Here is a 27,086-nt window from a genome sequence, read left to right as displayed (position 1 = left end):
GCTCACTAAAACTGGAGATAAAAAAGTTTTCATCTAAGAAGTGAAGATATCATACATTTTTTGTTGTCACTAAGGGTCGCCGTTGCAAACTCTAGATTCAAATCTTTAATGACTTCCGAGTTTCACAAATGGATAAATTCATGAGAAGGAACCTGGGGGTTCACCTGAGTGTATGGGTGGTAGAGATCCTCCTAATACATCGAATGTGTAAATGTCATGCCTTCGGATGACTTTATCATGCTCTGATCATTACATTGTCATTAGTTAGCAGACATGGTTGCACCTCGTTAATGCATACAAACAATCTGAGGAGCAGCAGATAATGTTGTGTGGTGGTGGTGTTTAATGAGGGTCCACATTTGCATACTGGCCTCCACCCCCACTCGCTTTCCCGCCCCACTCCCATTTATAAAAATAAATCACATTAGAACATCAACAGCTAATAAACTCGACTCCGGCCCACATCCCACATCCCAGTGATGGCCAAGTCTCAGTGCAGGAAATACACAAAGCAGTCTCTCAGGATTAGGGAAAACCTATTATAGAAAATTCTCATATGGCACTGGAACATTCTTCATATTAACACTGTGCTGCTGAAGTAAATTATGCCAGTTGTTGTGCATGCTACAAACAAATAATCTGTCAAGGAATCTCCTCTGGAAGTTGAGGCAAATGTTGAAAGTCAGCCTATCAAATAATGCAACCACTTAGAAAAGTCAGATTTAATTACATATCCTATCACTGAAAATGGAAGTAAAATAGGAGTGTGTTTGATTCTGAAGCAGTTTGTAATCTTGATTGCACTTAATTGTACAGGATACCACCTGAGGCAAGCTAGTTTCACTGCCATTTCTGCATTATTGAAAAGCTTTGATTTTGTGAAGAAAAGATTGCGCTTTGATTATGAAACAAATGCATTAATAGCGGCGCTTACATTTTGAAGTCAAATGGCTAAGCCTGCTTAATATGCTTCCCCGACATCATGTAGTGCTGACTATGAACATCACTGCCCAAACTAGAGAGGTCAAGAACTACAACCTTGTAAGGGTGCTTTGTCTTGTGTTGGTGTGTCTGTGTGAAGTGTGCCCCCAAGTCAAATCCCGCTAAATAAACAGTGAGTTTCCTGATGCCTAACGGTGTGCACAGCCCGTGCACTGCTGATGTCAATCCACCCTGGACTACCAGTGGCCCCACTTCGCTCACTTACTTTCTCTTTGGCTCACCCCATCCTTCCTTCATGCTCAAATTGACACTTGGTGCAGAGGCAGGCAGACAGGGGGCCTCTCCGCCCTGCGCCTCCAGAGATGTGGCCCAGCTGTCAGCCGTCTAATCCAGTCCAACCTCCCCCTGAGCCAGGCAGGAACTCCAGGCTGCTCCCCCTTATCCTCACGCCTAGAGGCACAGCAAACAACTCAGCCCTCGTCAACACTACACACAGCGGGCCGGGAGGGGAGCACTTTGCTAGTCAAATCAGTCTTGACCATTCCTCATAAATCAAGCACAACCGTGTGACGGCACACTCCAAAAGCCTTGTGATTGTGTACGAAAGACAACAGTTTAGTGAAATTATGTTGTCATTATGCTGGAATCTGCAGCATCATACACCAGATTTCTGTTTGACAAGAAGCCACTGTGAGAAATTTGGGATTTTGTGAATATTTAATGATGCTGTGTTGTTTGTAGCACAACTACTAAAGAGCTGCAGATGATTTAATTATTTTTGTTTCCAATCAGTTCTCACAATTTAAACAAAGAATCACAGGTGTGACTGTTGGCATTATTACTGAGTAGACAACTGTACAGAGAAAATGGCATATTGGGTAATTTAGATACAGTAATACAAGCATGAATGAGACAGCAGCCGATACACTGCTGTCTTGTACAGATACAGTAATTTGACATGACTCTGCAACAATGTATCAATGTCAATTCATGTATGACATCATATATAATATCATAGACAATTTGATAATGCATAAAAACAGTATTTCAAAAATCTGGATTTATGTTTGAGTGGTTTGTGAGTGCTCGTGGCACAATCGTGGGCATGTGTGTTTTCAGGAGTATGTCTGTACCTTTTGTGTGGCTCCCCATGGCATTCCCAATATCAGTATTCCTGTAGATGCGTTTGATGTGTTTGAAGCCACGTAGCATACCTTGGTACATGACAGTAAACATGGCAGAGGCTCTCCCTCAGTGGAGCAGTGATGCACATCACCCCTCAGAAGTGTGTGACGGGTGTACAAACCAAACCCACCGGGCCACATCGTCCCCTGGGATTCTCCCTTACTACGCTGCTCTGACTGGCTTCATGTTGCTCAATGCTACACTGTTCAGAATAATTCCCCCCTCAGCCTGGAAAACAAAAGAGCAAACTAAAATGGGAAACAAACAAAGAAGAGAAATGCAAAACATGGACTTGTGACAAGTTATGGAACCCACTTAACTGGTTATCTGACCCAGCAGCAGTAGATGTCATGATATATCCTCCTCTAATGTTTTCCGGGGGGTTTCATCCCTGGAAAATCACTAGTGTATGTTTCCTGCATCATGCATCCCTTGGGAAATTAAGAGGCACACTATGTATCTCGAGAGGATTCCCCCAAGAATGAGAATAAAGCAGGCAGCATGAAAGAGTAGTGCTGGTGTGAGGGAGTTATTGGTCTGGCAAAGGGATTGCCAACACATCAAAATAGCATGGGTGTTGAACAAGACAGAAACTTGCACCATTTACACCTGCCACAGAGAAAGAGAGAGAGAGAGAGAGAGAGCGAGAGTGCCAACCTGACATGGAAAATTTTCATAGCCACATATGCACCGCATGATGTGAAGTGCAAGAGTTGATGCTTCATGTCAGACTGAATTTCATGAAGTGACACGTACAATATGTTCACATGACAGAGGTGCTTTGAATTTTGTTTTTGGGGTTGGGAAAATAAGTCATTGGTATACAGGAGCGGTAATATAATGTTACAGAGGTAAAGCTTTGAAAGAGGATTCTGTGATCTGGGACAGAAAAAAATGGAGTGCATCAACAGTTTGACAAAATAGTCAGTCGTCTAAGATACTATCTAGCTTTTTTCAGTGTATCTGACACAGAATACCAACAGTACCAAGAGTGATGTTAGAACATAATGAGACTTTATACACACAATAGTGGAGAATTGTCTCTGGTCTCCACCGGGACATACTGGAACAGCAGACATATGGCATTGATTTGTTAACATCCATTCACAACAACTTAAAAACACTAGAAGACCAGCTTTTTCAGAAGTGTATCCCATCTACATGTTTATAAGGCAAGAATATAAACTTTAGAAAACAGTCGTCATCAGGGGTCAAGTGGTACAGTTGAAAGCTCTGGTGGACCTTGAGTTAAAGTCCAGCTGAAGTCTGACTGCAGGTTGTTTTCTGCCACAGCATGTACAGTACATCTGTTCTGTAAATCAAACAGTATGCCCTGTATTCTTCTTTGACAAGAAAATCAGAAACCATAAGGGAGAAATTTATGTTTTGTATTTTTTGGTTTCATGATTGCGCCCCCTTCCTTTGCATGATTCAGGTGGCGATGAATGAATCCACTATGACAGACAAACAGCCTGACAGCGGCCTGCTACACAAGCGCCCCAGAGTGCACACAGCCACCCACATTAGTTTTTCTGCTAAAGTCTCATCTTTATCCATCTTACAAACACCGACACACCTCTTGTCCAAACATTCACCGGGGAAATGTGCACTGCTAACATCTGTTTGCAGGCTAGAGAGCTAAGTGGAGCTGCAGCACAACAAACAACATATAAACTTACCTGCAAATGCCACTTTGGTCCATTTAGATGCTGCTGTCGTCCTTACTCTGCCTGCCCATTGCTAATAAGCTGTAGTGCACCTTTGTTTACTTTGACTTTGTGTTCCCCCTGCCAGAGTCAGTGGCTGAGAGCAAAAGGACTATTTCTACTATTTCTCCAAAGACTTGTTTTTCTAACTTTTAATGATAATAATCATTAACTGTATATAGTATGTAATTTACAATAATCTTTATAGTATAGTGTGTTTAAAGTTAGTGTACAAGAAATAAACATGCTTAACTGTTTCATACTAACAGGAAATGATATAATGCATTACTCCAGCTGTATCTTAACAAAGAGACCAAATGTTTTTGTTTGTTTTTTTGGTTTTCAAAAATGTTACAGTTATTTTTTGTGTGTGTGTTTTCTTTAGTGTTCCTGGAGCTATTTCACCGCCATCCACAACTGCTTCTAATTTTGTCCAGGATTGCCAAGAAAAAGTGAGAGCAACAAAGAAAGCAGGGCGGCGTGAAGGGATGGAGAGTTGGTGTTGGAGGAGGAGAGGGGCAGTTCGTTGAGGTCAGGATGACAGTAAAGAACAGATGAGATAGGGAAGCTGAGAAGCGTTTTGTAGGTGGGATATTGTAGGAGTGGGGTGGGTGGGGGTGGAGGGGGGTAGAAGGGGGTGGAAACTAGGCCAGTGTCCTGACTCAGAGCACCAAAGGCCCTGTGTCCCTGGATGCCCTGTGTCAGCCCTCTGACAGGAGAGATGGGACTTTAACACAGAGTTTTTCACCACCAGACGCTCCCCGTCTCCTCTGAAGAATACCCCTCCTCCTTGATGCACTCACCAGTCAGAGTTTGAGGAGAGAAATGCACTCGTTACAATAAGGAGGGCACATGGCATGGGACCTGAGGCTTTGAGTGCCGCCTCCTCCACACTCTCAGTAGAATTAGGTTCTTGCCTGCAAGTACTGTGAATTTCCAAAGTTGACGTGGAGTAAATAGAATTTTTGAAGCAAGTTCACCCTGCTTAGGAGCATGGCCATACAATATGTTTCTCTGCTTCTTGGCCATATAAAAGTAACAAGCTTATTGAGCATGAACAAATGACTCTGATAGCTGAATTTGAATATTCCTCCTCATCCCTGCAGTCTATTGAGCTCTCTCCTACCCCACAGATAAAGCAGATTTATTGTCAGGCTTAATCAGGTGGTCTGTTACCTTGGCAATTAAAGCCTTGTTAGAGATATAAAACCTTGAGACTCAAATGGAGAGTCCCCGGCGAGTCAAACCACTGAGCAAATCCTTAAACCAAACAACCTTCCAGTGGGAACACTTCTTCTCTGAGGATAGATGTTTAATTATCTCTGCTTGTTTGGGGGGGGGGGAGAGGAAAAACTGTTTCTCTGCCTCTTGTTTGTCTTAAAAGCTCATGAGTATTTATTGGAATTAATTCAAGTGGCAATCAGTGTGCTATGTTTGATTGTCACAATGTATTGACAATGGATATTACAAATTATTTGTGAAAGAAGTGAGAGCAATAACTAAATCATACAATAAAAGAGAATCAAAATACAGAGATTGAATCGTGGTTTTAAATGTTTTCTTTACAAAATCATAAAGCGCTTTAAAGAATATTAAACTGATTTAGTGTTCTTAATTTACTTTAATGAATTAATCTTTAAAATATTGCTGCTGTGTTATCCATTTATCACTTATTCCCAGATGATGGAAAAACACCTATTTCAATGTTAGCTCTCCTAAACTAGGCCAACTATTTTCCCGAATGGATATCCTTTTTTTTTTTTTTTTTTTGAAAATAATGCTACATATTTGGGCAATATGATGTGATAATTCATCATTATTTAATGATCTCCCTCAGACAGTACATCACACATGGTGCAGTCAGGGACAACAGCTGTGCAGGATCTTGATGGGCTAATTCTGCAAGACTCAACTTTTCTGCCTGTTCAGTCCCACGAAACCCTTTGATCACTTCTTTGGTGTCCACTTTTTCCCCTCTGAAGACCATTTTTGTTTCCCTCCTCATCTCCGCTGATCTCACCTTTTTGTCTGTTTCTCCTTACCGCTCTGACATACTCCTCTAAATGGGCCTGGCACGCATCCCGCTGTCTAACGAAGGTGTGTGTGTGTGTGTGTGTGTGTGTGTGGGCGGTGTTTAGGGAGGTGAAACCTTCTCTGGGACACACTAATCAGCTCCAAACCAAGGCCGGGCAGGGAGGCACTGGACAGGTGAGTGGAACCACTCGCTACACCCCCTGGCTGATCCTTAGTGTGAGGGTCAAATCAGCTCCATCCTTTCTGCCCTAGTCACTCCTTCATCCCAGTGTCCCTAATCACCTGGCTTCCATCCCTGGTTGCTGGGCCCTTCCTGGGGCCCTCTGAGGAAGGAAAGAGTGAGCAGCTGCTCTACCAAGGGATCCTCCTGAACGCACCTTCTGCTGGGCTCTGCGTGTTTTAACCTTTCCTTTTAATTAACACCGTCCCAACTCTCAACTCCCACCACCGCGGTCCAGAGAGAGGTTCTCGGGGCTTATGCAACTGTCAGGGAAGTGTGGGGAGTCATCAGGGAGCAAGAAAGGTGGTGGGCGGGTGGGAGTGATGAAGGTGAGAAGGGTGAGGAGGAGGAGGAGGTGGGATGAATAATGCGTGCATGGCCTGGGAGTGAGGGTTCTTCTAATCCTTCAGAGCCTTCTTAATCCGCATGCCTTCACACAACTACAACACACCAGTCATTCTACACAGCTGCCTATTTTCCCGGGACAATCCCGTAGTAAATTGGTCAGGGTGATGAGAAGATGGCTGCTCTTAATTTGCACTACAGCTCATTACACTGCACGGGAGTCAAAAGGCTTTCATTTGTACTCTAGTCATTGACTACGCAATTCTAGATATTTGTAAAAACTCAGGCTTAATCAGTGGGTTACATTTAGTGTATGCTTGTGTTTGTTCTCTAGGTTACAAAAGCTATATATTATATTTTCAAGGAGTTTAATCCTCATTATATGCAGAAGCAGTAAACACATGCCCATTGTCATGTTCTTGAGTCATGATATACAATTATTTTTTTTAAATGGACCACTAAATTATTTAATTCAGAGATCCATTGAACCTGGTAATCAGACATTGGTATCGCACTGAGGTGAGTCTTGCTTATTGTGTAAAATGTCCTGTACGATAAGGGGCTCTGTAGCATGTAGTTACATGCTGTAGCTTAGTTAACTACCAGAGTATAGAGTGGTGAGTAGGCTTGATCTCATCTTAAAGTGAAGATCTCCTAATGAGAGAGTGGTAACGAGCAAGAAAAAAAATCTCTCTCTGTAAAAAAAAAAAAAAAGTGTTGAAAGGTTTGCTGTCTTCTTATTTCATCTTGTGTGGCAGTGCCAAGTGGAAATTGTCCATCTTTCACCGGGAGATTTTTATGTTCATCTTGGCTCATGGTAGTGCCCCCAGGGGATCCTCTTTCTTGGCATGTTCATAGTGGTCACCATTTGCTGGAGACGGGCTGTGGAGGTCAAAGCCATTTGAGAAGGACATAAAACCCTTAGAATGATTTTTGATCACCCTATGAAACCATCCCATTGTGGTTAAATGGTATTATTCATGGCAATAACATCTTTGTGGAGGTTATTGTCATGACAAGCAATTTAAAGTTGGTTTAAGGGGATAAATCTACAGTCAATAAGTGAATATTCTGGACATTATATCTACATAAAGTGACTGTAGCTGTTTAGGTTTGTCTAGGAATTTTATCATGCCACCAATCAACTAACTGATGATGTGAAATGGCTTTAGGTGCAGGAGCCTGTGGTGCAGGTGATAATATTGTTACTAAAGCCATGACAACGCCCTACCCATCAGGTTGTGATGTTGCAAGTGAAGGCTACGTGAGTCTAACATCTTGTGACCTCAGTTTTATGATGGAGTAAGTAAGAGGAAAACTGCCAGGACTTTCTCCTCATGAAGACCCAGAGCAAGGGCACTGTCTCCCCAGCCCCATAGATCAGCCAGCCCTGAATGTCAAACCGCACAGCAGCCGCTGCAGTGCCAGGAGTCCCCCTCTCGTTCCCTCTCTGGCCTGTGATCTGCTGTCTGGTGACACCACTGTGCTAATGACCCCGTTTGGGAGTTGCTCCATGGGGCTCCTTGGCTTGGGAAGATGGAAGTTGTGGATTTCCAGCTGGAAGGTCACCGTTGACAAGGACCACTCACTCCACATTCCCTCTACTTTGTTGACATACCTTAGTTTGCCAGATCTTGAGACGAGGAGCCTGTCACTGACCACCCTATTGAAACAGGCGTACATGTACTGACTGGCAAATCAGAAATATTACTATGTGAGATCCATACAGTTTTTGTAAATATATGCGCTATTTCTTGGTAGAGAACAAAACAATGTTTATGTGGACTGCACACAAATGATACATTTTTGCTCCAGGGTTTAATTGCTCAAAAATTTGTATAACAGTGAAGCTGGAAAGCAGCACTGACGCCTTGCCTGCCAACTCTGAAGCCTTCTGATTGTTAGCTCTCCATGTTGTTTTTGTTCTTTTTTTAATCAGTTTACTGTGAGAATATGCCTCAGTGCTCAGAGAGGGCAATGTTTTCAGTGACTCGCTTTCTTGACTTTTTTTTTTTTTTCACAGCCTCGGGAGTTTGGCTTGTTGGAGCAGAGTGTAAAGCCCCTGGGGAGCACTCCTCTGGTGATGGGGGCACTGCCTCGACCTCACTCATGCCTGGTGTGGGTGGCATCCAACTAGGGAGACACACAATGGAGAGCAAGACTGAAGATGGTGATGCTTCCAGTGAACCCTCCCAGGACTGAGCCTTATTCTCAGGGTCATGCATTCCAGCAATCTCTGTAATTATAAGCAAGTAAGAAAAAAGTTGAATCTTCTGCCTTTCACAAAATGAACGTGCTCCACTCCTCAAGGGAAACATTCACATCTATGAGTTCTAGTAGCTGGATGGGTTTTAATGAGGCAAGTCAAGAGAGTGTGTGTGTGGCTGGTGTACATGCATGTCTGTGTATCTGCCCTCTTTTAATGAGCGTAATTGACCGACTGTGCTTTTAAGCCGCCGTTTTTCACCATTTGTGAGAGTATTCTGCTAAATAGCCTTCAGTGATTATTATTGCTACAGGAGACACTTCATTGGAATTAAAACTTTCTCTGAGTTTTTAAAGTCCAGTTTGTACTTTCTTGGACATTGTGCTGTCAGAGCCAAATGGACAGAGGGTGAGAAGGCCACAGGGTCAGGAAGAACCGCTGAAGGATCCCACCACCCAATGGCCACAGACTCCACTGGGGAACATTTCACCCTGCTGAGAGGCAGAGTGAAATCTCTGATGCTGTGGCACACACACATGCTGTGGCGTCTCGATGTCTAACTAAAAGCTATGGGTGGTGAGAAAAACCTCCACAGAACTGCTCAGTTTTACTACAAATATGAGATTAGGTGATCTGAAAAGAGGCCGTGCCTCTCTGTGTTTCATAGCATTCCGATGGCTTGTAGTTATTGAATGTAGTATTTCTGAAGGACAACACAGTTAGAGGTTTGCTTAGAACATTAATGTGGATGAAGACATACAACACAAACAAATCAGTGGCTTTCTTTTGCATTATCATATAAGTAAATGCTGAATAGAAATTTCCTAGAAATTCCCTTTCCCCTCCCGCTCAGAGGTGAGACTTGAAACAAAAACATTTTTGTTGATTTTCATTGTGCCTATTTGCTCCCAAAAATTTATATTTGATTCTCCTTTCCATATTTATAAGGTATTCCCTGAGGGACAGGCCGTGTCAGACAGTTTTTGGAGCATCATGAGCAACCTTCCTCACATGAGGTTTCTTCCGCTTGAAGAAAAAAAAAAACTTCTGAGCGAGAGAGTACTGTAACTTAGAGACTGAACTGTGCAGGCACTGAGTCAAGTCAACCCTTTTCCCAGTTACTTTGTCACTAATGAAAGTAGCAAAGAACCCTGGAGGACTGAAGAGCACTGTTTGTTTGTGTTTGAGAGAGCATTCGAGAGGTACAGTGGGGGAGGCAAGGTGGTAAAACTTTGGGAAAGCCGTCTGACAGAGCGCTGAGACAGAGAGGGGGAACTTTGGAGCACTGTTAAGATTGAAGTTTTAAGGCAGCTGAGACCTCCTGACAGATTCCAACCGTTACAAATAGATGTTTCATTTGTGCGTGTTTACCAACTTTACTGTAGTTTGGGAGGGCTTTGAATTTACGAAAGCACATCACATCAATCTTTGTCATAATTTGTTTTATTGATCTCTTGCACACATTTCATGGGAGCTTGTGAGTAGGGAAGTTATTTGAAAAGCAATGGGCTTGGATTAAATTACAAGATACAAAGTGAGCAAACAGAATGAAAGCCTTGGCATCATATGTAGGTCATATGTCCCCACTTATTATGTTTAATTCTCACATCTACCACTGATTTGGGACAAAGGATGCAAAATAATAAAGTTGTGTTAAAATAAGAGTCAGGTAATGGCTGTCAACTAATAAAAATGGCTTCTGTAGCTCTGAATTTTCTATTATATTTAGATTACTTTGTGCTGGGCGATTACCTTAGATGTCAGTAACAGTATATGGCCTCATTATGAACTCCGAAGTAAAAGGTAGGAATACCCTACAGAATAAGTGCAGCCTTATTATGTATCACATCATTAACTTTTATAGTTACAGTTAACTTTTATAGTGAATTTGCTTTAACAAAGTTAGATTCTGCCACAGTAAAGGCTACCAAAGGTTGTTGTTAATTTTCTTCTTCTACACCAGCCGGTATTTGGGAGTTGCCCTATCGACTGTTTCTCTCCTTCCTTATAGGTCTGCAGTGAAAACCTGGGTTTCGTCTTAGATTTGTCTCTGTGAGACAGTCAAAATAGAAATGCATCAAAACTGGGAAAAGCTTGTACGTGACTGTGATTTTTAGATGGGGGCCCCTGGCAGAGGCTACCTCCAGGCTGCGGAGGGGAAGAGTGCAGAGTGAGAAGCCCACTGCAGGACTCCTCTCTGGATCTCATTTTCACATAGCAGGGGTAGTACGGGGGCCTGGACATCCACATGCAGGTGAGGGTGTGTACCAATGCACCGATGTGAACATTTTGATAAGGGTAAAAGCAAGAAAAAAGAAAGAAAGAAGAGATTATGTGATGTTGTTTTCACACAATCACAGACATGCCGATTAAATAGCTTTAAAGTTGGGCTAAAATGAGTCCGGTAAAAGTGAAACTGAATTACACCTGTAATGATAGCTAGAAAAAAAATAAGAAAAAATTGATAAAAGAAAACTAATTCTACTAGAATAATGCTAAGGGGTATATTATATATCTTGACATAATCCTCAATATTATTTTAAACACGAGAAAAGATACATTTATTTATTAATAGTAGTCAAATAATTAGTGGGATAAAATCATCCGATTGATTGTGCATTAAAAAACTCTCATCTGTAAATAAACTGTTCATCCCCAAATTCTACGCGTGCCATTCAATGTCATATATGTCAACAGCCACACACAAAATGTATTTCTGCTTAACCATTTCTACCAGAAGGGGGACCAGTCCGTCTGCCGTAGACGGAGGTTGGCCGACGGCGAGCTGAGGCAGAGGAGACGCCAGGGTGAGCAAGCCGACTTTGGGTTTAGAGTTCGACTCCGGATCCGGGGACCAGCAGATCCAGCAATCCGCATCTTGCCATGATCCCTAGGATTTTAATCATGTCTCTCTGTCTGTGTGTGAGTGCAGGCAGGCTGACAATGATTTCCTCAGTGATTACGTACAGAGCGAGTCCCTGCGGGGTAGGGGCCCCCTCTGGAGCCATCCTGATGGCTTTGGGGGCCTTGCTTCCATTTTCCATTATTATGTGGACTACCGGAGCGACAGCGCAGTCCAAGACCTTGCAGGTTTGTGATGAGGAGGGAGCTTCCATCTTCTCTCTGCTTCTTCATCCTCTTTTAAGAGCAATTTAGACGTAGACTTAGATCAGATTCCGAATCTAATTCATGATTAGCTGACTGCAGTGAGAAAAGGAAGAGTCTATAATAGTTTTGATGCTGTTAGGTGGATATGAAGTGAAAAGTGTAATTATCATTTTTCCTCCTTTTTTTGGTTTTGTTGCATTTTTTTTTTTTTTTTTTTTTTTTTTTTTTTTTTTGCACTCTCACAGGAGGCGTTTTGCTGATGTCTTTCTCACGCGGATGCATTTGAGATGAGAGGCGAAAAGCGAATATTCCGCTTTTATTTCTAAACGAACATCATGCCTACACGCGTGTGTCTTTTCCCGGAGAATGGAAGCGCATGACGGGATTACTATATTCTCACACTTTTCCCGATACCCAGCTCAACTAAACACTGTCGCCTATACCGTTCGGGCTAATTGGATCTTATAACATCCACCTACTCATCACAAAAATAACAGCAAACTCGTGTTTATACCGCGCGGCAAGGGGCTAAGTTGCATCTTTCCGTAATGGTAAAAAGGCAGCCGCGATTTTGGTCAGTGAAATTTAGAGAGACTACACCTTTAGACTATCCCGTCTTGCACAAATTATCAGACAGAAACTGAGCAACTTCAGCGTTTTCTATAGGATGTCGCGCCGCAAGCAAGCTAAACCAAGATCACTGAAAGGTAAGTGATAAGCCTATGCCTGGTGGCTCTCAGATCATTTTTTTTTTCTTTTGAAGGTGATGACAAGTCTAGACGATCATGAACTGAAGTTAGGCTGTCGCTGACTGAAATGTCTGTCTTCCCTTTTCGCGCATTTGGAAGTATTCTTCCTCTTATGTTGCGCATGGAATCGACTGCATATACGTACTTGGCATCGGGGAAAAGCTGGTGGGCTTCAGCTCGCAGTGTATTGCAATGATACATAAAGTGCAAGGGCAGGGCAGGGAGAATGTAGAGAGAGCAACAGTGCAGCGAAACATCTGGATGTGTTAAAGGCGCTCCTGGTCGGAACTTAAGCCGTCTGATGGAATGGGGTGCAGAGTCACGTGACCCCCCACCCCCCCCACCCCCCTTTCGCCTGAGAAAACTAAGGAGGAAACATTTTATATGTTGGGGAAAGGGAGGGCTGCGATGTGTTTGTGTGCATGCGTCTGTGTACGACAGTTAAACGTGAAATACGAGGTGGGATAAGTGTTGAGCGCTAATTGGAAATGTTCGTTAATAAGTTGGAGACATCTGGATTCATCAGTCATCAGCTCAAAGCTTGAAAACAACAGAACTTCGTGGTGTTTTCATGTCATGTGAAATCTCAGCGAAGCAAGTCAGCAAATAATCAGTAGATAATGTATATGATTTGTGTTGTTTTTCTTTATTTTGCCACTTTTTCCCCCCTTTTGAAAACAGTTGGACTGGGGGTCATTTGATCATGTATTTGTGCCTGACGGTACATGTGTGTGAGGGGGTGAGGGAGGGGGAGGGAGACAGAGACAGAGACAGAAAGAGAGAGCAACATGCATGCACACACACGCTCTCACACACACTTATTCGCACACTACTTTTCTCTGTAGCCTTTTTGGTGGTGGAGCTGCTGGGTTTTGGAGGTTGAGCTCCAGTTCATCTGGCAGGCATTGTATTTTGCTCAGCAAATAATTGTCCACAATTTCACATTCCCAGCTTGTGGTCTGTGGACCCCTTTCTCTCTCCCCTTTCGTTCTCGGAAGTCTTCATCTCAAAGGAAGATTACATGGTCTGCGGTAGTACATTCATGCAGCCACCATTTTAAATCAATACCCAGGAGAGGGTGGAAATGTGAGTGCATGCACATCTTAAAATTGTCACATTCCAGACCTGCACTGCTCTATTCACAGTAAACAGCTCTATACATAGATTTCCTATTTTCTCAGACCAGACTGGCATTGACTGTTTTTCTTTTTTTTTTTTTTGTTAGTTGGTGTGACATTTGCTGTTCTCAAAAGACACATCATATATATAATTGTCTCTTGCCAGCATGCCTACATGCTACAAGTGTGTGTGTGTCTGTGTGTGTGTGTGTGTGTGTGTGTGTGTGTGTGTGTGTGTGTGTGTGTGTGTGTGTGCGTTCAGAAGAACATCTGTGAAGATTTGTGTAGATCTATGTGTGCGACAGAGAGGGATAGAGAGTGAGCATATCAGTATGCAAATGAAGTCAGAGTGATGACATTGTTTGTTTTGTTATTGTCACTAAAATTTAAATCGGAAAAAATGTAGCGCACAAAACATCCCGACTTTTATGTCTTCATTCCGACTGCTCAAGCTGAGCAGAAATGCAGATACGTCATAGATATTTCCCCGTTTTGGATCAGACCCAAGGAAGGCCAGGCAGATGTTATTTATTGTTCTTTGTCTATCTCTTTCCTCGGGGACAGAGATATACTTATACAGATGTCCACAGTAACTTTCCTTGTCATTTTTTAAAATAGTTGCTTGACACTGCATTCTTCACACTTCTTTGTCGAAGAGAGGAATTTTCATTTTATTTCCAGACTTTGTTATATTTTTTAAACACAAAAATGGCACCTCTAAATTTGAGTTCCTGTCTTTTTATATGTGTCTTCATGTGCATGCATGTGTGCGAGCCGCCGTATGCATGTATTGTATTTTCTCACAAACAGAGCGGAGTTGCAGAGTTCAGGTTTCACTTTTATAGGTTGTCTTCTGCTGACTTGAGGCAGTGGTCAATGTGGACGGTGCTTTTTTTGCACAGAAAGAACACTTTGTTCTGCGAAAGGGAAAATAAACGGAGGTGCCGGTGGAACATAGAGGGAAGGTAGAATGGGCATCGTGTGCGGCGTTTGAGGGACCGGTATAGGTAGTATGGACATGGAGTGTATGTAGAGATGAGAAAATAATGCTGGGACAGTTGTCACTCTTTTCCCTTGGGTACCCCAACTCACACACCCACTTCTTCAGTATTGGCTGCTTGTGGGAGTCAGAGGTTATGTTTTTGGTCCCATCGAGGTAAAGGGCAACATTACAAGTCCCGTTTCAATTAAGTCTGAGAGACAGATCCGGCTATGTTATTGCTTGGGGGAATAAATGGCACAGGACGAGACCATACATCATTCGCTTATATGCAAACACTTCACCCCAGCCTCTGACATTTACTCAATCCTGAGCCTTCTACATTTCTCAACTGTAGGCACATTGTAATTTTGTTTTGATGTGCAGAGGCTTTGGGTCAGCACATTGCCTCAGTCAGTGGTGAGCAGCGAGGAAGGAGGATCTCACTCCAAATCCTGCATGTAGCGTGTGATGACTGCCACGTTGCCTGTCCTACAGCACTTCCTGAATAATGTGAGGCTGGGTTGATATTTTCATTTGGAGCACAAATGACACTCAAGCTTCAGTCCTGATGTGTTTATTGGCTGAGGTTTAAGTTTCCAGGTCTGTCATCTGCATATATAAATATATTTTCTGCGCCATTTACTTCAAGTATAGCGGTTGTCGTGAAATCATTGCTGTGTCATGTATACCTTAAATATTTGATGTTTTTGAGGAGCTGAAATTTGTTGCCATGTGAGTGAACTCCGGAGACTTGCTTTACTATACATAGAGGAGATATTATTTCACGCTTTAAATATAAACCTCACAGATCAGGTTGATTGAAGGGCATATTAAAACAAAGTTATTATAATAGTCTTCTTTAAGTCAAAATTCCTCCGTTCAGACATAAGCAAATTAGACTTGAGGTACACTTTTATATCCCTTCATGTAAGAGAACTATGAGTAAACCTGCTATTGAAATTTGACCTGTCAAGGAAAACTAAAACAGACACGTGTTTTTTTTTTTAATTCCACATTTGTCATAATTTGAAGCTTTCCTTTTTGAGAAAAGAAAATGGACCGTGTCCGTAATGCCCAGAGACGCATGACCACTCCCCCTTTCAGTCTTTATAAGCATAGGCCTGTGTAAGTAAAAAAGGGTGATGGCACCTTTAAGCTCGAATATTTTTGACAGAGAAAAACTACTCAAAAACTCATTCAGTTCTTTATTTTAAATACACACTGTATTCAGTATGTTTAATGTTAAATGTAATAAAGGGTTCATCTTAATTTGAACAATTAAAAATGCAGAAACGTACTATTCCTCTCTATTTTTTCTCCCCTATTAAAATGTCTATTAACAGTTACGTCATTCTAAGTTTATAGGAAGCTGCAGTATTCCAGTCTGCTCACAATTAATGATCTGTGGCATAACACCCATTAACACTTTTCTAATGTGACACAAAAAGATGGTTAGTATTATCATTAAGGAAATTATGATGGAGCCGTAGAAAAATCCCATTAGCACGGCTGTCAGTGCTCTTGACATGCAGCTCAGTGTTGGACTGGGTGTCGCGGGAGCTGGCCGATATCTCTTCTTATTCCATGGCATGTGTCTCTCTTGTTGTCATGGATTGTCTGCCACATGGAGAAAAAGTTCTGATTCAGAGACAATTATTGATTTCCACCACTGCTGCAAATGAAATGATCCGTTGCTGGCCTTATTTGCATCTGTCTTGATTGCCCGTATAAATAGCATTACATTTTTTTGGAAGCTAAATTTGCAGTAATTGCATAATGGGATTATTGATTCGTGACATTTTTTTATATTGCTAATAGTGGAGTGCAATTTTTAGGATAGGTGTTCTTATGTTTTGCTTATAGTACATGGCAATATATGAAGGATTACAATTGTTATGCAACGTGATTAACATGCTCCTCTATTGCAAATTATTTATGACACTAATCACCAGTTCAAATAATGCTCATTAAGAAAGTTATTCATGTGCAGTGTGTGTCCTCCTCCTTCCCTTCACAGCCCTAATTGAGGAGGGTTGACCTCTTGACCCGAGCTAAATTGAGTTGTAGTCCCTGTGGCGAGCGTCTCCTTCCCGGTCAGTCAGGGCGGATTACACAGCCATTGTGTTCGGCACTGTATCGTCCAAGCTGGCTGTAACCAAGCAGATGAGTCACGCATATCCAGGAACACTCTCAGGGCTTTTTTTTTTTTTGTATGAGAAGTGCTGCGAGACACCCGTACACACAAGCATACACACACAGGAATGCATGGTAACCCTCTTATAAAAGCCCAAAAAAATGTACAGTATATACTGTATACACACGTTTGTGTGCATACCGTCTACAGACACTTCACTCTATTCACAGCAGGAATTCATTTGATGGATTAGGAAAGGCCCTAGCTGCTGACTTTGTCATGTTTTGCTTATTCGTGTCTAATAAATCATTGGCTTTTTTGAGGGTGTGATATTTCATTGTCTGTGCATGTGGTGACCAATCTGTTTGATGCTTTTTGTTTTGTTCAGTATATTTTACTTGGAGTTTTGTCTTTGCTCTGCTATCTGTAGACAATTAATTCGCCCTGAAAAAGGCAATGTCCTTTCTTGGGGATTGTCAGTCACACTATAATGACAGTTACCACGTTCATTTTTGTGTGTGGCCAGTGTGTTAATTAGTGGCCTTTAATGCTGTGCCACTTGTTGTGGGATTATGTTGTTCCTGCTCCGCATTTTGAAAATCAAAGGAGCAGTGCTGAAATGGTCCCAAGTGTGTTTGGTATTGTATCAACAAAACCTAGCAGCATGATTACAGTTTGTCACTGACTGAGTGATACACTGTACCTTGTCAAACATTAATTAACTGATAGCAGTGGCATATTAACAATAGTGAAGACTGAGTTGTATTCAATTGAAGTTAGTCATTATGATATGATCATGAGCTTTAGAGTACATTAATTAAAACTGTTCAGCTATTTGTATTTGTACTGTGTTATGATTGTTGATCAAACGTCCAGCTAGTATGAAACATCACAGGGGTTTGCCCTTACCTGACAGCTCACCCTCTATGATCACTCCTAGCTGAGTATTAATTATCTAGAAGACAGGTGCAAATGAGGAAAGAATTTTCGCTGTGATGGAAGTTGTTTACTTTAAATGACAAAACTTTTAATAAGTTCACAGCGGTGACAAATCATCACAAACTGCCGTTTCGTTTAAGTTCTTATGGCATTGTAAAATAGAATTTTCTGCCTGAACTCCCTCATCTCACCAACAGGGATGGTAATCAAAACAAAAACTCCAGCTCCCACCACCAATCACTGATCGAACCATGGGGGATTTATTAGGACCCCCTATCCCTGGCCCATTTAAATGATCTTAGATGCAAGGCGCTCAACGGCGCTGGAGAAATTCATTAAACTCTCAGGGCGTCAGTCACTAAGGCCTCCTATAACAGGACAAGGTTTCTCTGTTGGCTGATACGGTCCTCTCTGGTGGCTCTGAGGGATATACCTCCATGGTGTCCAACTATGTCTATTCCATCACTTTTAATGGATTTAGCTAATTAATTGCAGGACCCATGACCATTTGTTTAGTATATTTCCTGTGTGCATCAATTATAATTGTTACCAAGGGAAATATTTCCGATCAGAGATTTTCTTATATATTTGAATGAATGTTGGCCTTTTTTTTTACAAAGGTTATTTTGAATAAAACATTCTTGTAGGAATTCCTTGGGAATTCAGTCTTGGCTGGACAAGGCCTGACAGCAAAACATAGTTGGTCCGTCGTTTGCCGTCTTCATAAGAAACAGCTCAACATTTTCCGCTTCATTTTTCACTGAGGTTTGACACCCTACTTGACACTGACTCTCGCTCCCCTGAGGGAAAGGCTTCTGCCACCATAGGATCCTGCCTTAATTATGCAAAGTACAGGATATTTTGTGCGATTTTAAAAGTGCGCCAGTTTCTGCTTTGGCAGTCACTGCCACACTCCCCTACTGGGAGGTCCTGTCAGACTCCCCCTTTCTCTTTGCCCAGGAAAATGAAAGGCTAGAAAGAGAAGACATAATGGAGAATGCATTTCAACTGCAAGGGTGGAACTCAGAGGCGTAAGAAGTCCTCAGTGAGACCCTCATTTTACATGGAACAGGTGGGAGACTCTTTTGTTCTCTTCCCGCTGTTAAAATCCATTTCATTTCTTGTACTTGACATGCCGCAAGGAACTCTCACCAGTTCCAAAAAGGCTCCGATGTAAGAGTTTCCTACCTTTTACTAAACAGAAGTCGTGTTTTTCAAGGCCAGTGCTGTTGTCAAAAAGTCAAAAGTGGTTTGGTTGCCATGCACCTAATGAGTGGATCTGAGTGCCGATCAAGCTGTCACTATTTTGTCAGCCACCCTTTTAAAGAGCAAAAGCACTTTGCAGCTGCTACGGCTGTTATGACACATAGTGTGAATATATATCTTACAAATGTAAATTTTTCTTTGCATTTGAGTTTGGATCATAGTCAGCTTTAGGAAGGTCCCTATCTATACTGGCATCCACAAATCTTCTTTTTGATACCCATCTAATTTAGTTAATCAAGGCACAACCTTCTTACCAATGCATCAAGGTGTTTTTTCACTTGGTCACTGTTAATGCTGGGAGGACATTTCATGGGAGACGTTCATAATTCATCACGTCATTACCCAGTCCAATATGTTATTTACGTGGGTGGCTGTTTGCCTTGTTGCCAAACCTCATACATATGAAAGGCTTGCATGGATTCCCAAATCACAGGTTGAGCTGTCGAAAGCTGTTGAAATCTCCCGGAGTTTCCATACAGAAAATCTCAATAGTAAATAATAAAAAAGAAGGAAATCTCAATGTGTCTAACTTGTTTTTCACTGTTAACTGTTTCTTTCCCTCTTTTTCTCCCCCTTCTTTTTTTCTGGCAGTAGAAGACAATGTGACAGAGGACCAGCACAGTCCCGGGCAGACTGCCATTCCAAGCGGTAATGCTCCATTTCATATTTCATCATTTTCGGCTGGAAAGTGGATCATGTGTCTGTCTGTGTGTGTGTGTTTGTGTGTGTGTATGTGTGTTTGCGTGTGTGTGTGTGTGTGTGTGTGTGTGTGTGTGTGTGTGTGTGTGTGTGTGTGTGTGTGTGTGTGTTTGTGCCTGTAAAATCTTTGTTGGGTTCAGAATGATATATGTTTCCTGTTTTTGAGGTTTTCATACTGTAAACTGCATGTGTTTTTATAAGAGAGGGGCAGAGCGATGTAGCTCTTGTTTGTATGTTTGTGTGCATGCATATATGCAGGTGTGCATATAGTTGTCCTTGTGTTTTTGTGTGTTCCTGATGCTTTTTTAGACTCTTTGTTTCCCAACCCTCTGTATGATGTAGAATAGAGCCACCCAGATGAATGTGTCCTGTCTCCACGTGTGCCATTCACAGTGGCTGTCCAGGAACAGAGCGGTAATTCAGGTCAGGCTAGCAGAAAGCCCCCTATGAATGAAGCCTGCTCCTGATGCACCACACTGTATATTTTCATTTCATTTGTCTCTGGTAAAGGTTAAGTCTCAGGTGTGGTTATTTTAAACCCGATATGGATGGTTTTGCCCAGCAGGCTGGGGACCCTGGGTACTCCAAGGCTGCCACATTAGTCCAGCATTTACCCATAGCTTTCTGAGTGTTCCTGTGTGAAATGAAGAGCTGCATGCACCACTACAATAGATTCCAACTTTTCTTAGCTGCTTATGGCTACAGTATTATGTTCTCAGTTTTTTTTTTGTGATCTCTCTACCAACCTGTGTTTTAGCGTGTAAAAGTTGTTTCGAGGTAGATTTGAAATTCTCGAATTATGCCATATTTAAACAGAGGCAGGCCAATGCCTCAGACATCTTGCTGCACAGAAAGTGCAATCTCTGAATTTTTTTGGTGCTTTCAGTTATCTCACTCCTGTGCGTCCAATTGACCCCTTCCGATTCAACTGATCAGGATTGTCAGTTAAGATTTTTTTTGTTACATGTTTGCTCATCCCTGGAAAAAGCAGAGCAACATTTATCTGCTGCTGTGTTAATGTGTATTGATAGGTATTGGTGGGTGGTTCTGTGGAAAGAAACTGCCTTCTTAGCCCATCTAACCCCAGCTCAAGGGATGAAGGACTGGGCATGAGAGGCAGACTTGCCATGGAGACCTCGAGAGCCAAAGCAGAGCTAATGAGTGTGCCTGATTACAACAACCCCCTCAGACACACGATTCTCCCCTCTCCCCATCCCTCCACCACCTCTATCTCCAGAGTGAGGGGAGACAGCCGCCACATGATCGATGTCTGCCTGTGGAGAAATCAGGAGGGCGCACAAATTAATTTCTCACTTTCCTCATTTGACTTCGTCTGACTGATTTATTTTTTAAACCCCCTCAGGATGCAGCTTGACGAATGGTCAATGAGAAAAGAGTTGTTTGTGGTGGTAAACTTTTAAGATGGTGTTAGATTTCTCTTGCTCTTTGCCAGTTTGTTACGTCCAACTTTTTAAATGTCTCGTTGCTGCTTGTGTGTCACACGTTCTTTACCCTAGCAGCAGTTATCCATCCTTATGGTTAAACCACTGCCCGAACAAGCCCTTTTTAACATCAAATTGAAAAACAGTGAAAAGGCTTACCTGCTTTTCATCAATTTGCCACTTTGATGGACACAGCCACAATAGCCATTAAACTCCTGACAAGCTAAGGGCTTAATCAGACATGGTGTCAAGATCTGTCTCATAAGTCGACCCCCAGTTGTGTTCTTCTGTGACTCTGCAAGCGTTCTGCAGGCCCTGCATCCTGTTTTTCATTCATGTTTGATATGCAGCAAAGGCAAAGGAGAAATGCTAACAAAAGAGGCCTTCTAAAAGATAGACAGTATTATGCATAGTATAGAGGGGCAGAAACAGTGTGGTATCTGAGATTTAATGAGGCAGTGCGTTTTTTTACCCAGAGAGTGTCGAGCAGGCTTAAGATCTGCAGCTTGGCTTTACCACTGCGCTGCCTGTGTGTAATTATAACCACATGCCCCTTGCTTTTTCTTCTCTCTTATATATACATCCCTTTCTTTTTTCTTTCTTTCTTTTCTGCTCTTGGCTATGTCAGATTCTGGGTGTTTTTTGGAAGAGGGTGTCAGCTCTGTCAAAGTGGAGTGGACTGAGGCAAATAGAAGTGTTATAGAGATCTGAAGGGGTGTCTGAGTGGCAAGGTGCCGTAGTGTAGAGTAGTGTAGCGTAGTGGTGCGGTGTATGAGACTCTGGCTCCGGCTGAGGTTGAGACTGCCCACAGATCAATGTACTGCAGGGCTCACTACAGCAGGAAAAGGAAAGGACTCTTTCACTCCACCACTTCAGAAAATCATATTCTCTATTATTCATTTCCTTTGATGTTTTACTGCACTAATGGCATAGCAAGGCACTCAGTTCAATATTATCACTCCCTGTGAGAGAGCGAGTGAGACAGGGTGAGAGAGAGAAAGAGAGCATTTGGTATGTTCGAATGCTGTTTCTCATTCAGCTGCTTTGATTTCCATTCTTCTTTGTAAGCTCATATCTTTTTTTGGTGCAGAAATTTTAATGGTGGATGATGGCATCTGTATACCTGTGATTATGTGTGCTGCTTCCTTCATGTAGTACTCACCGTGTTGTCTTCATTTTTCGTTCTTACTCCTCCTGTAATTGTTTGGCACCTTTTCTCTCACTGTGCAAACTTATATTTATCTCAGCATGCGTCATAAAATTTTCATAAATATCCTGCATGTTTATTTGTAACATATATCAATTGGAAACATTTTCTATCAGCGCATCAGTTTAAGCTTGCAATGTGCTTAGCGTTTTATGAGAGATGGCTTTTTGACAAACACCTCTTCTAATCTACTTTCAGTTTTCAAATGCATCAAAATATTAAACAGTAATTAGTCCTTTATACGAATCTGGGGGACTTGAAGCAGATAAATCAAATTGCATGTATCGACTGTATGAACACAGACTCCCCCCATGCAAATTCTTGACAATCGTTAACAATCTAGCAAGTGTCAAGCTCACAGTCTCGTCGCTCGATCATGACGTTCTTTAATGATGGGGGATCAGTGGATGTGACGGCCTAAGTGGAGAGCCCCAAGTCCCATCCATACAGAGGAGGATACACTCCTCCTAAAATGTAGTGTGACCTATATATGGCGGGTGCTCGGCAAAAGTTTTAGATTTTTAAATAATGAGGTGCTGGAAACCGTGTGAAGGTTATTCAATCTTAATGTCCTCCTATTTCTGACAGCCTCCCTCACTCTGATAAAGGAGCGTACTCACCTTTGATCAGGCCCGCTGACATGTGTCGACAGAAGCTGCTCGCTGGTTAAAATAAATTCTTAATTCGAACTTGGGGGTGGGTGGTTGTAGGGTGGGTTGCCAGGGAGGGGGCATCATAGGATCAGGATCTCTGGGAATGATGGGGAAATGAGGAGATGGGTGAGCTGGTAATAATGTTTTCAACACCGAGGTCTTTCATTGCACAATGAAAGACTAAGGCTAAACCCTGACGGAGCTAGACATACTGTATCTACAGGCAAGTAAGAGCACAGCCCTCAGTGATTTCATACTTTTCGTGCTCAGTGTTTTGGGGCCGGATTTAAATGAATTTCCGTTTAAAACACTGACATCCATCACATGTTGCGTTTCAAAAATTGCTTAGTACCCAACAACTTTTCTGTGTCTCTTTTCCTTGCTCTAGGCATTCAATATTTTATTTAATCTTTAAGCTTAGGGTTAGACATAAAATCCCCAGTGAGGTTAAAGGCAGGGTTCATGGTGAGAGTTAACTTTTTAGATGAAAATTATATGGAGTTCAAGCTCTGCAGCTTGGCCAGACACCTCACTTTACCTCTTATACATACATATATATATATATATATATATATATATATATATGTATATATATTTGGCCTCACACACACATTTATTTGTTTATTTTTTCATACCCTTCCTCCTCTCCCTATGGTCAGTGTCTCAACCTGTCTCAGTGTGTGGGCCAGACATTGGGAGACAAGTATAAGCTTCCCTGCTATGGACCATGGGTCCCTGGTGGGGCTAATGGAGCAGAGAAGAGAATATCAATTAAAAGGTCATAAATATTTAAGAGCAGAAATGTTCAATAATATAAGGGTGGGGGGTCCAGGGGACTCCTTAACTTACAAGATGAAAGTTGTGGCATGATAAATGTCACACGGCACCAGAAGAGACAAGAGTGTGTATGATGGACTTGAACTCAGGCAGATATTACATGGCTTTAAAGACGTCAATCACCCTTCAGATTTCCACATTTTATTAGTGTAGCACTAACGCACTTTTAGTGCCATAGACAGAAAATTCATCTTTAAAAATCTCTCAGTCAGATCTTCATTATATTTCCCTCATGAATAATTTCTCAGTCTGAGCTACGATCTTCTTTCTTCGAGCTGACCTTATCAGAATATGGATCCGCAGTCAATGTAGCTTCCCTCTTGTCCTTACCTTCTACCCTAACATTGTCAGGCTGATTAACAAATTAAAAAGGACGTTAGGCATGATGAAAATTTCTCAATATGCCACACATCTTCCGTCCACATTCCAACCATGCTGGTATTGATCTGCTTTCCAGCCTGTAGAGACTGTTAGAAGAGGATGTCCTGATCTGATGGATTACTGTATGAGGCACAGAGGCACAGGAACCTCAGTATTGACGTGGCTGTTTAATCCCAGGGTTGTACGTGACCTTGCCATGTCAAGCCCACCACCTACCCCCATGAAACATGTAGCAGTTTACACTTCCAGCACCGCATCACAGTGGTGCACCGGAGGTCACTCAGCTCAACCAAGAACACTGACCCAGCTTGGATTCACTGGAAGTTGCAGCTGAAACTTGTCATTCGAAACAAGACAAAACAACAGACTCACATGCATAAAGCTCTTTGGGCTTTAAGGTCATAAATTTCCTAGTTTCTCTAAATATTTTTTCACTGGGTCGTTATTGTAGATCTATTACCCGTAAAATACTGCAGGAATAACAACTTAATATGAAAAATAGCATAAAATACATCTGCATTGTGCACTGAGAAATGTATTTTTATATCACATATAACATAAAATTCTTAAATGTAGCCATCAGTTGTTTCTCTGACAGGACCGTGTTGTAATATTAGAGTAATTAATGATTCATAAAGGCTGTTGGAAAAAAATATCAAAGTCTTAACCTCCTCCACAGGCACCCAGTAAAAAAAAGACATGGTGTTCACATATCAGTGCATATTGTGAATTCTGTGTCTCTGTGTGTGGATGAATCATAAGTCTATATTGTGTGGCTTTTGGCCTCAGTCAGAAGTGTTTCCCCCAGAGCAAGAAAGGCCTGCATCTGTGAGGATTGGGTTGGGATTTTCATTTTCTTGAAACACCTTCTGTTCTGTTCTGCATGGTCCCATCGGGGACCACAGTGCTGATATTTTTAGAGGGCATGTTCCGAGAGCCTCAGTCGCCAAGAGGAAAGGACAATGGAGGGTGTGATGTTACATCAATACTTGGCGCAAGTGGGGGAAAGGAAAAATCCTGGGTGGCCTTGACGAGTTCTGGAACGCCTTTCCTCAAGGAATTTCACAGTTTAAGGGCACCCTACAGATGAAGGACTTAAAATGGCCGCCCATATGTATATACACCTGGAATTAATATACACCTACACCTGCACACATCAGTGCCACACACTCTTTTTCCTCAGGCACTGTTAACTGTGTGCTAGGCGAAAAAACAGGCTTCCTCCTAACGTCCCCCTCCGGAGTTTCAGGACAAGCTGAGGAACACTAGCATCAGTGGGGCTTAAAATGGCTGCCACTGTAGTGCAAGGGCTCTTCTACCCACAAAGCCTTAACCAGGGTGACATGATTGTTCGATTGTAAGTATGGCTTTTTAATCAGTCTTATTGTGAAGCTTAATGGTCACAGCAGGGGAGAAAGAGGGCTACAAGCCATGCTTATTTATAAGATGCTATTGTAAGCCAGATTGGCTTTACGATACTTCGGAATGAAGATGTTTACGGAATGCTGTGCGTGAACAATTCAAGGTTTGATTTTTTGTTGGAATATTTTTGAATCACATGAAGATCTTCACATTAGGCTGGTATTTTGATAGATGATTCGTAGTCCTGGTTGAGGGTAGTCAGTCGGCCACCCCTGGCACTGCTGCAGCACAAAGCCAACAAGAGACAAAACTGCAGATGGATTGAAGAATATTGATGTGCGCGACCCGCGGCTGCCTGCGAGCAAGGCTGAATAATTTAGGGAAGTGTGTGTCGTGACGACAGCCTAACACACACCAATCTCAGATTTGTGTGTCTTGCTGTGCTATGCTCCATACATCCACAGTTCTGGCTTAAATGTCTGGATAATATGGTGAGGTCTGTCTCCTTTGATGGACGCTGACTGATGCAATTCAAAACGCACTGGCGGAATTTCATATTTCTTTGGTCCAACCAAAACTGCAATCCAGGATTTATTGACTACACATATTCCCATCAGTCTAGTTTCATATACTGAAGTTTTGCTTGGGTGAAGCAGGGCAAACACAACGTAAAACCATTTCTAATAACAGAGCTGTGTGTGTGTGTGTGTGTGTGTGTGTGTGTGTGTGTGTGTGTGTGTGTGTGTGTGTGTGTGTGTGTGTGTGTGTGTGTGTGTTAGATTTGTATGTCTGAGCATTGTGCCACCCTGTCTGCGTGTGCCTGTATATCTCTCACCCTCACCTACCCAACAGTTCTGTTATGGCATGAGTGGTTGAGTTACAGAGGCCCAAATTGAACCTGCATTTTTATTACAGCTTTTATTATTGTTTTTATTAAATCCAGAGTCTAGAAATCCATTTTATTGTCACCCAGAGGAAGCTGTAGTACTTCACAGTGTGGGTCACCCCCTCTGACTATGTGGTGCTGTCATTTCCTGTGGCTCAGCAGATCCAGAGTGCGCCCTCGAGAGGGCGGCGGAGGATGGTGAGACTGGGCGTCTGAGGAAGAGGCTGCTCTCTCCAGAGGAAGGAGAGGAGGGAGAGGAGGAGGACGAGGAGCCTGCACTGCACAGCTGCGACAGCTGCCGGCAGGTGTTCGAGTCGCTGAGCGATCTCACCGAACACAAGATTAATCAATGCCAGCTGACAGGTAAACAACGTTCAGCCCACCGAGCCTCCCCTCCACTCTGCCACTCATCTCTTCTCCCACTCCCACTCTCGCTCTATGCCTTCACTAGAGAATATGCCACACTATGCGTGTTAGTACACTGCGCCAAGGGGAGCACAACACCAGACTACCAGTTTCCTTGGTAGATATCCAAGAACATAGACACACACAGGCCTCACACACATAGCACATTATTTATATGTGCTGTACATCAATATCTACAGACGTCACATACAAATAGGCCTCCATGTAGGCCTGTTTGCATCTACATTGTAGCTCAATGTAGGCTGCATATATATTGTAT

General features: G+C 42.4%; 1 protein-coding gene across 5 annotated transcripts in view; it reads left to right on the top strand.

Moving 5' to 3' along the window:
• Positions 1-11,626: 11,626 nt before the first annotated feature.
• LOC120799282 (zinc finger protein 521-like) overlaps positions 11,627-27,086 on the top strand; it is a 90,348-nt gene continuing 74,888 nt past the window's right edge. Inside the window, exons 1-3 of one of the 5 annotated variants that reach the window (XM_040144327.1) lie at positions 11,627-11,728; positions 19,529-19,582; positions 26,564-26,764. Coding sequence is in view for 2 of the 5 variants with exons in the window: in XM_040144323.1 (XP_040000257.1) it covers positions 12,414-12,453; positions 19,529-19,582; positions 26,561-26,764 (298 nt within the window). In the remaining 3 variants the exon portion in view is untranslated. Of the gene's footprint in view, positions 11,729-12,013; positions 12,454-19,525; positions 19,583-26,560; positions 26,765-27,086 lie in introns of those variants that run through there. The other 4 variants (XM_040144325.1, XM_040144328.1, XM_040144324.1 and 1 more) reach the window with 4 other exon arrangements.

The sequence above is a fragment of the Xiphias gladius genome, chromosome 14 (genome assembly GCF_016859285.1).
Source record: "Xiphias gladius isolate SHS-SW01 ecotype Sanya breed wild chromosome 14, ASM1685928v1, whole genome shotgun sequence".
In the NCBI taxonomy this organism is placed as follows: Eukaryota; Metazoa; Chordata; class Actinopteri; order Istiophoriformes; family Xiphiidae; genus Xiphias; species Xiphias gladius.
This window is presented reverse-complemented; position numbering and strand designations above follow the sequence as displayed.